The following is a 10,846-nucleotide window of genomic DNA, read 5'->3' as shown; positions in this document are numbered from 1 at the left end:
TACCTTTACCCAACATTGGGGTACACTGAAGAAGAAAAAGGCATGGACTTTGGGTTAAGATCTTGGCTCTTTCACTTTTTAGTCATTTCTTGTGAATTTGGTCAAGTTACTTACCCTTAGAAACTGGATAGTTTTCAAATGATATGGAAAGCAAAGCTGAGAAAATACCTAGCACAGGCTCTGGCACATAATAGATGTTGCACTTTTCCCAAATTTCCCAGAATGATACAGGGCAGTAATGGAGCAATACTTCGTCAGTATGAGACAGAAGAGATTTTATTGGACTAGGGAATTCGTGGGAGGCATAGGTGCTGGGCGCTGGGCCAAGGTGGCACGGGCCATGCTCAGGGCACCCTCTCGGGTACGGTGCCCACCAATGAAGCCACTGGCATGGACAAAGACACAGCCAGGAATCCCACTGACCTGGTCCAGGGCCTCATCCCGAAGACCCCGCCATGACTCTGGCAGGGGCAGCCTATGAGTAAGCAGAAAGAGGGAGTTGGTGGGAGCAAATGGAGGCCTTGAGGAACTGGGAGAGGGGGAGCAGAAGCCTAGGTTAGTGGCCTCCTCCTCTGATAGGGTTGAAACAGGCCTGAAGGGCTGCAGGGCGGTCCCCTAGGGCCTCACCTGCTCTGGAATGAATGGGGCTCCTTAGGCACACACTGTACCCGCCACTGTCCAGCCTGGTCCATGTAGATAACAAAGGCGATGGTCCCCGGGGAGGACAGCCCCGATTCCAGGTGGTAGAGGTGCTCCTTCCAGGGGCATCCACCCTTCACCAGTTCTATTATCTCCCCACTTGGGTCCACCTGAAAAGGAAGTGGAGCAGGGATAGAAGGTTTAGGGTAGGAGTGGGAGCCCCTGTTGGCCAGCAGCCCGCCAGGAATCACCAACCTGAGCCACAGTGCCTCCTCCCAGGCCAGTACCTGGAACCGCTGGGCCAGGGCCTCTTCCACCAGGGCGCGGGCTGGCAGCCAGCTGTGCTGGTAGAAGTCTAGTCTCTGCAGAAACTCCTCTTGAACCAGGTCCACTGCACGCTTGAACCCGGCCTGGGAATCACATGGAAATTAGAACCACAGTGCTGGCCCAAACTGCTAACTCTGCTAGGGCTTGACGGGGCAGCCTCTCATTTTCCCCTGAGGTTCTCACATGCCTCACGGTCTCTTCCCCACGGTCGTCCTCACCTCAGTGTCTTGGTTGGGCTGGTTCCAGGTGGGATTAAGCCGAGCAACCCGGGCGCTCAGCGTAGTGGTCACCGCGTACCGAGGCTCTCCCTCCTCCCACTGAGAGATCCCGTTGTCCACCGCATCCACCTCCTCCACGAAGTTCTCATACATCTAAGGCAGCATAGGAGAAATGCTCTGGAGGGTGCCTACCATTTGCATAAAGCTTTATAGGTCTCAAAGTTTGTGCATACACAGTCTTTAATCTTTACTACAGCCCTGCAAGGATCGCCCAACATTAACTGGATGAGGAAGCGGGGAATTGGGGAGTTCAGCAGCTGGCTAAAGGTCAGAGAGCATACAGTGCTGGGGCTGGAATTCAGATCACCTGGTTTCTAATCCAGTGCTCACTCTAGTACCGCTCAAAGCCTGAGCCAAGGCCAGCCTGTGTGGGGAAGGGGCTGCTGCCTTCTGAACAAGGAAAAGTCTAGAGTTCCATGAGGGGTTCTGTGGGAGTGGATCCTCATGGCCTGGGGGCATAAAGCTCCAGGTGAGCTGAGCAGGCTATTCACTGATCCAGTTAAGAGGTACAGGAGGAGGGCTCCCCTAGTGGTGCAGTGGTTAAGAATCCACCTGCCAGTGCAGGAGACAAGGTTCAAGCCCTGGTCCAGGAAGATCCCACATGCCGTAGAGCAACTAAGCCCACGATCCACAACTACTGAGCCTGTGCTCTAGAGCCTGCGTGCCTACAGCCCGTGCTCCACAACAACAGAAGGCACCGCAATGAGAAGCCCGCGCACCGCAACAAAGAGTAGCCCCTGCTCGCCGCAACTAGAGAAAGCCTGCGCACAGCAACAAAGACCCAACGCAGCCAAAAAAAAAAAGAAAAAAGAGGTACAGGAGGGTCTGGTCAAGCACACCAATCAGGTGGGAGAAGATGAGTACTGGACTAGACATCAGGGCTGGGAATGTGGTCCCAGGGAAGCCCATGATGTGCCACGTGGCATCAGCAGTTGCTGCATCTCCTGAGCCTAAAGAAATGGTAGGATGGGGCTTCCCTGGTGGCACAGTGGTTGAGAGTCCGCCTGCCGATGCAGGGGACATGGGTTCGTGCCCTGGTCCGGGAAGATCCTACATGCCATGGAGTGGCTAGGCCCGTGAGCCATGGCCGCTGAGCCTGCACGTCCGGAGCCTGTTGCTCCACAACGGGAGAGGCCACACCAGTGAGAGGCCCGCGTACCGCAAAAAAAAAAAAAAGCTACAAGGATATACTGTATGGCACAAGGAATACAGCCAATATTTTATAATAACTATAAATGGAGTACAATCTTTAAAAATTGTGTAGTTATACCTGAAACATAATACTGTACATCAACTATCCTCAATAAAAATAAATAAAATTAAAAAACCTTGGGCATAATTTAGTTCAATTGCTTAGAAACCCCTTAGCAGTAGAAGGGAAAATTGACCCAGGCAGTCTAAAACTTTAGTATTCCAGAAGCTCCAATTTACCGTTCATATTTCTTCAGTTTTGGATCAGAGAACTGAACTCAACAGCCTATCTGCAAAAAACAGAGTTGACTGCACCTGCAGTTTGACTTGCTGTGAACTTCACATTAGTGGGGTCAAGTAGGTGTCCTCAGAATCATCGATCCAACATGCACACCAGGGACGCTAGCCCTGTTCCTTCCCCAACCACAGGCACCTGCTGAGCTGCCTGCAGGGGGCGCTGGTGGAACCTGAAGAGGTTTTCATAATCAAGCCCTTCCCAGTTTCTCAACTCAGTGTGCCTCCAGTGAATACAGTGGTGCCCGAGATATGCTGCCCTCCACCTTCGGGGCAGCCAGAACCTCAGCCATACGCTTCCAAACATAAGCAGCCTCCTCTATTACCAAGTTGTTGAACAACTTACGTATGTCAGGTCATGCTTTATAGTTTTCAAAGCCCTTCCCCATACATTACCTCATCCACTTCTCACAAGCACCCCAGGATGGAGGCAGGAAGAGACTAGCCATTCCCCTGTGAGAAGATGGGCCTGACTGAGGGAGAGAGCAGTGGACCAGCACAGGTCAGGAACCCCGACCTGAGCCCAATCCTGAGTGCCACTCCGGCCCGCCTGGTGGAGATGCATGTGGGGGGCATCTCTGTCCTCGAGTCCCCACCTTGTCATAGAGGGTGCCCACCATGCTGTCCTCTTCGCTAGTAACCAGCAACTGGGCCAGCAGCTTGTGCCCGAAGTGCAGATAGATGAGTCCCGCACTGCTCAGCTTGGTCTGCCACGGCTTCCCAGGGGACAGGGAGCTCATGGTCTCCGTGAAAGACCTGAGGAGCACAGGGCGGTGGGGCTGAGGCAGAGCTGCCCCAGTTCACCCACAGTGTCGTGTGCATGTGCAGGCACGGTGGGGTGGGGCGGTTGGGGAATGCTGTGGGAGTTGGGAGAAAGCCCAGCTGGGGGGGCTTTGGCTTGTCCTCAGGGGTCAAGATGGACTTGAGTTTGGAGTCTCCATTCATGCATTCATTCGACAATGGTTAACTAAATGCTTCCCCACATGCCAGGCTTTGTGTTGTAGACATTAGAGATGAAAAAACTAAGACCTGTCCCTGCCTTCAAGTTCATCCGCCTAAGGTGGACACACACGCACAAACAACCAAGGGAATGCTCTAGCTAGTTATAAACAAGGAAAAGGCAAGAGGGAGGAAAGGGTTCAGGAAGAGAGCGTTCAGGTCATTTCTGAAAGATGAATTAGTGGGTGTTTGCCAGACAGACAAAGGGTGAAGGAGAAAAGGCACTGCAGGTAGAGGGAACAACATATACAACAGCTAAGAGAAAGATTTCTCCATGGAACTGCAAGAAAGCAGCTTGGCTTGAGGAATGAGTGGCAAGAGATAAGGCAGGGGCCGGACCAGGGCAGGCCTTGTATGCTACACTTCAGAGTTTGGACTTCATCTGTAGGTAACGCAGAGCCACTGAGAGAGTGTAAGCAGGGCAGTGCATGTCAGAAAGAGCACTGTGCCAGCCAGCATGGAGAAACGATGCAAGGAGAGTACCTGCAGTGGTCTGGGTGAGTAAGGAAGGCAGGGTTTTGAATAGCAATTCAAGAGAGGACACAAAAAAGGTATGAAAGTTGTTCGGGCAGTAGAAACTACAGCTGTAATTTCTAAATACCAGTCCATCAGAATCACCTAGGGAGCTCATTTTTTGGTTCTAATGATTAATGTTCTATTGCTTAGGGAGATCAGTTCATGGGTGTTCATTTTCTTTTTATTAAATTTTAATTTATTTTTATTTTTGGCTGCATTGGGTCTTTGTTGCTGTGCGCATGCTTTCTCTAGTTGCGGCGAGCGGGGGCTACTGTTTGTTGCAGTGCGCGGGCTTCTCATTGCGGTGGCTTCTCTTGTTGCAGAGCACGGGCTTCAGTAGTTGTGGCACTCGGGCTCGTAATTGTGGCTTGCGGGCTCTAGAGCGCAGGCTCAGTAGTTGTGGCACATGGGCTTAGTTGCTCCGCGGCATGTGGGATCTTCCCGGACCAGGGCTCGAACCCGTGTCCCCTGCACTGGCAGGTGGATTCTTAACCACTGCACCACGAGGGAAGCCCCATGGGTGTTCATTTTATGTTTTATGTTCCAGAAGTGTTAAATATATTCTTTTATGTGTCAAACACTGCATAATTTTTTTTAAAAAGTATATAAAATCGGGACTTCCTTGATGGTCCACTGGCTAAGACTCCACACTCCCAGTGCTGGAGGCCCGGGTTCAATCCCTCGTCAGGGAACTAGATCCCACATGCTGCAACTAAAAAAGATCCCCAATGCTGCAACTAAGACCCAGTGCAGCCAAATACATACATACATACATACATACATAAACATATAAAAACATTAGGAAAAAGAAAGTAGTCAATAATGTCAAGTGCCGGGCTTCCCTGGTGGCACAGTGGTTAAGAATCCGCCTGCCAATGCAGGAGACATGGGTTCGAGCCCTGGTCCGGGAAGATCCCACATGCCACAGAGCAACTAAGCCCATGTGCCACAACTACTGAGCCTGCGCTCTAGGGCCCGAGAGCCACAGCTAACGAAGCCTGCACTCCTAGAGCCTGTGCTCTGCAACAAGAGAAGCCACTGCAATGAGAAGCCCACACGTCGCACCGAAGAGTAGCCCCTGCTCACAACAACTAGAGAAAGCCCACGTGCAGCAACGAAGACCCAATGCAGCCAAAAAAAAAAATAATAATAATAATAACTAAATAATGTCAAGTGCCACAAAGAGGTCAGTAAAGGTGAGACCCTCAACCAGCAACCCGAGCTTGGTGTTGAGGTCACTGGTGCCCTTTCCACAAGCATTTCCAGTAGAGAGATTGGGAGAGAACTGGCTGAATGAATGAATAAATGAAAGGATGGATGAACAGAATGTGCAGCCAGGGTCAGCTCTTCTTTTGAAGAGTGCTGAGAAGTGAGGGTGAGAGATTAGGCTGTAAATACCGGGAGCATTCCCTCCCGACATCATTTATGAAAGTAATACGTGTATTTAGAAAAAAAGGGAGAGAAGTAGCGAGGGAAGGAGAGAGAGAGAGGGAGAGAAACAGACTTAAAACAAAATAAAACCTCCTCATGAACCCTCGGAGATAACCAGTTTATACAGTGTGGTGTACATGAGGGAGGGTTTGGGGGTTTTTTCACTCCTTTGTTTTCAAGATGGGAGATGCTTACGCAGAGTTCCTTGCTGTAGGCAAGAACTAGAAACCCTACCATGTCAAGTCCCAGAGCATAAAATGATACACTGGAAAAGGGGCAAGCAGAAGGAAACAATGTCTCCTGAGTTGGGAGAAGGGAGCTGTTCAGGAGTGAGAAACTGAGGCTGTCCATGCAGGAAAAGCTCAACTTCCTTTAAAGGGAAGAGACAGGATCACTCACTAAGGTAGTTTGATGAGGCAGGGGCTTGAGGAGAGGGGAAAAGGACTGGAATGGTACTGTGGATAATGGGCTACCCTCGGATAAGATTGATTTCCCAGTGGAAGAGTGTCAACGACAAAGGAAGACAACACACACCTGAACTATCAGGACCCACCACAATCGTGTGGGCCCAGCAGTCTGAGGTGGGGCAGCAAGGGCACATGACTGGATTAATCCCAGCTGGGGTATTCACTGGGGTGACGATGGGGCTGGTGGGAGAAAAGCCTGACTGAGCCAACGAAGGAGGTGAGTTGGAAGGGGCCCAGGGACTGACCCGGGCCAAGGGAGGCCCAAGGCCAGCTAGATGGGTGCAGAGCAGGTGGAGAGCTGGAAGCACGGAAGACGCTAGTCCCATGGGGCTCAAGAGTTTGCTTTCCAGGATGAGGCGGTTCCCTTCGCTGACGCAGCAGACTGGAGCACTGAGAAGAGCTGAAGTCAAGGAAAGTTAAAGAAATGGTAGTGGGAACCCACCTCTGGTGATGGTCATATCGGTGTCTCTGAGGGTCGTACTCGCCACCCACGTCTACCACGATGTCACAAGAAGCCAGTTTCTCGGGGTCCCGGGTCCGCACAATCTCTGCATCCTGCAGGGGACACAGGAGGTGAAGAGGCTGCCGGGGTCGCACGGGTAGGGGATTAATGTTGGGCTTCCAGGGAGCCGGGGAGGGGAGGAGGGTTTCTCGGGCGAGACCCCGTTAGGGGGACGCGATTTGCCCCGGAGACTCGCCGGCAGCCCCCGGGTCAGTTTGCGCTGCCCGTACCCGGTACTCGGGCAGGAGGCGCAGCAACGCGCACGCCAGCGCCTCATCGCAGTGGAAAGTGCCGTTGTGCGTCCCGATTCGGGGCGGGGCCATGAGGTGGCTGCGCGGTCGTTTGGAGAGTGGGACGGACTCCAGGCTGCGCTTGAGACGCGGGCTTCGGCGGGGTGGCGGCAGCAGCAGCAGCAGAGATAGAGAACCGCGCAGGAAGCGGTGGCCCATGCAGCTTCCCCTGTGGGGAGGCAGGGCGCCGACCCGGAAGAGGAAGCGCCCGGGCAGCCCCCACTTCCTCTTGCCGGCCGTTTCCACGACAACCGGCCGCGCAGGGAGGGCGCGCCGCCCGGCACAGAATTTCGACCCCCGCTCCTCGAAGGGCCCTGGGTGGAGCCTCCAAGATGAGCACTATATCACCCCTGCTTATCAGGCTCCGGGAGGGGCACACCCTCTCACCACCGCCCTCCCATTCATCACCAGTCCCTCGCCTAATGCAAGAAAAGACCAACACTCTGCCCAGCTGGCGCATTTATTAGCATTAAGCACAAGACCCTCCACTTCCCGCACTGCAGGAAAACACGCCCACAAAGTCCCAGGCCCCTGAAGCAGGCGCCCTATGTCCGATTTCTGAAACAAGCTCTCAGGCCTTGGCGGTAGCCTGAGGTGCTCCCAGGGCTGTGAGCTGCTGAATTTTCTGGCTCATCATCTCCATGACAGCTGTGGGAAAAAAGAAGAGTCAGACCCTGGTCAGAAGCTAAAGGCGAGAACCCAGAGTTAAGGAAAAGTGACAGGGAGACAACCAACTACAGTTAATAAAACTTTTAACACAGTGATCCACTGTGGAGGGCACACACAACACAAATTTAGAGTCTAAAATGTGTCAGTAAATATGAGAACCACTGGGATATAAAAAGGAACAAAATACAGTATTCAAATGAGTCAGATATAACCAGAAAATAACGTGGAAAAGATGTTTGCCTTTAGAACAGTGGTTCTCAATCCTGACTGTATAACACAATCACCCGGGGAGCTTTTAAAAAAACATTGTTCCCTGGAATCCCTGCCACCCCCCACTGACTTACGGTTGATCCTTGAACAACAGGGGTTTGAACTGTGCAGGTCCACTTATTCGGGGTTTTTTTTTTCAATGGTAAATTCTACAGTACTACATGATCCATGACTGGTTGAATGTGCAATGCGGAACGGAGAATATGGAGGGCAGACTGTAAAGTTATATGCAGATTTTCTTCTACTTCACCAAGGGTTGGCACCCCTAACCCGCACACTGTTCAAGGGTCAACTGCAGTTGGTTTGGAGTGGGCCCAGGTTCTCTTTTTAAACTCTCTGGGTGATTCTTAATGTGCAGCCAGGGCTGTAATTGCTAGCAGTTAGCTAGTTAGGGCTATATTTCTTTGCCGGGTGTTCATTTACATGCATCTTCTCCCTCATTCCATCCACACTAAATAGGAACTCAAACACAAAAACAAAGACATGATTCCCTTTCTCTAAATTTCTCAAGCACCGAACCCAGGAATCTATAAATAGTGGGTATGTAATGCACAGAATCTAAAGAATAACACATCAAGACACCAAAGAGAAAACCATGGTTTTAATCCAGCAAAGGGGACATCCCCATGGATCACAGTGCAATCCCTGTTTATAATGGCTGTAGAAAGGGTTCAAAGAGGTGGCCAAGGCCAAGCTTACCCTGTTTCATGGCATGCTTCTCCTGCAGAGCTGGCTGGATTTTCTCCATTTGCTTGGTGAGGAAGTCTATCTTCCTCTTGAAGAAGTCCTTAGCATCCTCAGCCGTCTGCAAGGTCAGAGGTGAATAAGGGGTTAAGAGGAGACCCCATTCTGCACTCTAGAACTCCCCCTCAGAGGGGCATCCATATGCTTCCTTCCACTCACCTTCTCTACATAGTAGCCAGTTCCCACATCGATGAGCACATGTTCCACATCATGCAGCTTCCCAGGGACATACATCTGAGAAGCAAGGATTAAGGGAAAACTAGCCCAGCATAAGTCATGATTCCCTGTCAGCTAGTGTGCTTGACCTCCTAAGACCCTTCTTTCTAAAAAGCTATAAGGTGGGAATTCCCTGGCGGTCCAGTGGTTAGGACTTGGCACTTTCACTGCCGGGGCCTGGGTCTGATTCCTGGTTGGGGAACTAAGATCCGGCAAGCATCGGGGTGCAGCCACAAAAATTAAAAAATAAAAAGCTATAAGGCCCAAGGACCAAATAATCTGGAGGCCTACGAACTCCAAATGCAGAGAGACAGGGAAGTTGGTTCCTTATGGAGAAAATCACATATGTTGATCTTGCCCTCATCCCATCTGCCACCTTCCAAGCAGTTCTTACAGTTCTTCCCATTAGCCCTTCCAGAAAGGCTAGAGTGATTTTTTTTCCTGTTGCTGTTGAGTAGCTGAGTGAAAAGGCAGCCTCACTTTCCCTTTAACACTCCCAAACATGAATTAGCTAATTCCTGATTAATTTAATGTTCATTATTTAAGCAATCCCTACTACGCTGCTATTCCTGTGCTTCCCTTTCAGCCTGTCAGTTCTCTGGTACAGTTTACAGGTTCCTTATTGTCATAACTTGCTCACTCAAGTAAAACATTCAACAGGTAGACACAATCCAGGTTTCTTAGTAACAACAGTTTAGGAGTAAGAGCCACAGCTGAACTTAAATTGAGGATTAATAAACAGAACCAACCCCCTTGTTTCTGTATCCTCTATTCTTCTATTGCTTATGTTTTCTAAGTTATTAGTAGAACTGTAAACCACCAGTTTTACCTCCCTATTAGGTTATATCCTCAAACAGCAAAGGGAAATAATCACACCTCAATTCTATATACACCTGGGTGCTCACAAAGCATTAGCTGGATGTTGGCCCCGGGTTAGAGAGCAGAGCTAGGAAGCGTGTATAATAGTACTCTCAGAACCATCCGAGCACTCTGGAGTAATTAAAACCTCCCGTCCTTCTTTGCAGGTTAGGTGTGAGGAGAAAAGGAGAGGGCAGGGTAGCAGTTCCTGCAGAAAGGATACAGAACTCGTCAGTGGGACCAGTAATTCTTTCCCTGTGAAAGCAATTAAGACAAACAAGTGGGAGATTGGCAGCTCCAACGTTTAGACATTAAAGGGAGTTTCAACACGGTACAGCACCTAGAGACTGTACGAAAAGGACGGAAATAGGGACAACAGGAGCAGAAGAATGTCCTGGACATTTCAATTCTAGGTAAGCAACATGCAAAGGGCTCCTGTAGCAGTATACGATACATAATGGACTGTTCTCTCGTCTCAGGTAAGGAAAAGTGAATTAGGAAGCGGGAAGAGAGGAGAAGCCGGCTCGCCACATCCCCCAGGTTGCCCTCACACGCCTACCCCGTACCCTCGTTGCTTTTGTTCAGCACGTTCAGACAGTCCTTGGCTTCCACGTACTTGGTCTGTACCACCTTGAGCTGGGCAATGGACGTGGACAAGAACTCCACTTCCTACAGAGGATGGGAATGAGGGTCAGTGTGAGGGCTGGCGGGAGAAGGGGGCACAGCCGGAGAAGGGGCGGGTCCTGGGACCGCGTGGCGGTTTCGCCTGGAAAGGGAAGCCTCCCCAGCTGGGGAGGAATGGAGTGGGGCGAGGGAGTACGCGTGGTGGGGAGGGATGTGACGCGGCAAAGGGGTGTCTCTGGGGCCCATCCCCACCTGGTCCAGCTGGTTCTTGAGCATTTCTAGCTGCGGCAGATTCAGCTCGGTGATATTAACCGACTGCGCCATGCTGGGAAGGACGACTTATGAAGCAGAAGCCGGCTGGGCGAGCAACGCTCTAGCCATCCTCTGTGCATCTCGATGGCTGCGTCGGGAGGCCTCGCTGCGCCAGACGTCTCTATGGTCCTCCGTCCCGGAAGGGAAGGAAAGGCTGGTACTAACACACTAGTCTCTGTGACTCCCGTTGGAAGAGAAAGGGTAAAGGCACTTTATTTT

At 51.2% G+C, this 10,846-nt stretch overlaps 2 protein-coding genes across 2 annotated transcripts; both read right to left on the bottom strand.

Annotated features, from left to right (window-relative positions):
* Positions 1 to 258: 258 nt before the first annotated feature.
* MYG1 (MYG1 exonuclease) lies at positions 259 to 7,129 on the bottom strand. Its single transcript, XM_082634659.1, has 7 exons — positions 6,875 to 7,129; positions 6,585 to 6,697; positions 3,326 to 3,485; positions 1,185 to 1,337; positions 927 to 1,049; positions 628 to 809; positions 259 to 475 (listed from the first exon to the last, which is right to left on the bottom strand). The coding sequence occupies exons 1-7, from the start codon at positions 7,091 to 7,093 to the stop codon at positions 277 to 279; spliced, it is 1,149 nt and encodes a 382-aa protein (XP_082490785.1). The 5' UTR covers positions 7,094 to 7,129; the 3' UTR covers positions 259 to 276.
* A 251-nt stretch (positions 7,130 to 7,380) lies between these two features.
* PFDN5 (prefoldin subunit 5) lies at positions 7,381 to 10,714 on the bottom strand. The gene is made up of 6 exons (XM_082636123.1): positions 10,568 to 10,714; positions 10,258 to 10,360; positions 9,915 to 9,946; positions 8,777 to 8,851; positions 8,573 to 8,678; positions 7,381 to 7,582 (listed from the first exon to the last, which is right to left on the bottom strand). Exons 1-6 carry the CDS (start codon positions 10,637 to 10,639, stop codon positions 7,506 to 7,508), a joined length of 465 nt encoding a protein of 154 aa, XP_082492249.1. The 5' UTR covers positions 10,640 to 10,714; the 3' UTR covers positions 7,381 to 7,505.
* Positions 10,715 to 10,846: the final 132 nt, after the last annotated feature.

Source organism: Mesoplodon mirus (genome assembly GCF_964341445.2).
Source record: "Mesoplodon mirus genome assembly, chromosome: 11".
Lineage (NCBI taxonomy): Eukaryota > Metazoa > Chordata > Mammalia > Artiodactyla > Ziphiidae > Mesoplodon > Mesoplodon mirus.
The sequence above is the reverse complement of the archived record's forward strand: the minus strand, read 5'-3'. Positions and strand labels throughout refer to the sequence as shown.

What these genes read in the sequence shown, in the direction of transcription:
- MYG1 (XM_082634659.1), bottom strand. Translation starts at nt 7,093, where the DNA reads ATGGGCCACCGCTTCCTGCGCGGTTCTCTATCTCTGCTGCTGCTGCTG. An exon ending in TGGGCACCCTCTATGACAAG is followed by an intron (nt 1,338 to 3,325) that starts GTGGGGACTCGA and finishes ATGCTGCCTTAG; the next exon opens with ATGTATGAGAACTTCGTGGA. An exon ending in AGCCCAACCAAGACACTGAG is followed by an intron (nt 1,050 to 1,184) that starts GTGAGGACGACC and finishes TGTGATTCCCAG; the next exon opens with GCCGGGTTCAAGCGTGCAGT.
- PFDN5 (XM_082636123.1), bottom strand. Translation starts at nt 10,639, where the DNA reads ATGGCGCAGTCGGTTAATATCACCGAGCTGAATCTGCCGCAGCTAGAA. An exon ending in TCAAGAACCAGCTGGACCAG is followed by an intron (nt 10,361 to 10,567) that starts GTGGGGATGGGC and finishes CATCCTCTGTAG; the next exon opens with GAAGTGGAGTTCTTGTCCAC. An exon ending in GAAGCATGCCATGAAACAGG is followed by an intron (nt 7,583 to 8,572) that starts GTAAGCTTGGCC and finishes TTTTTCCCACAG; the next exon opens with CTGTCATGGAGATGATGAGC.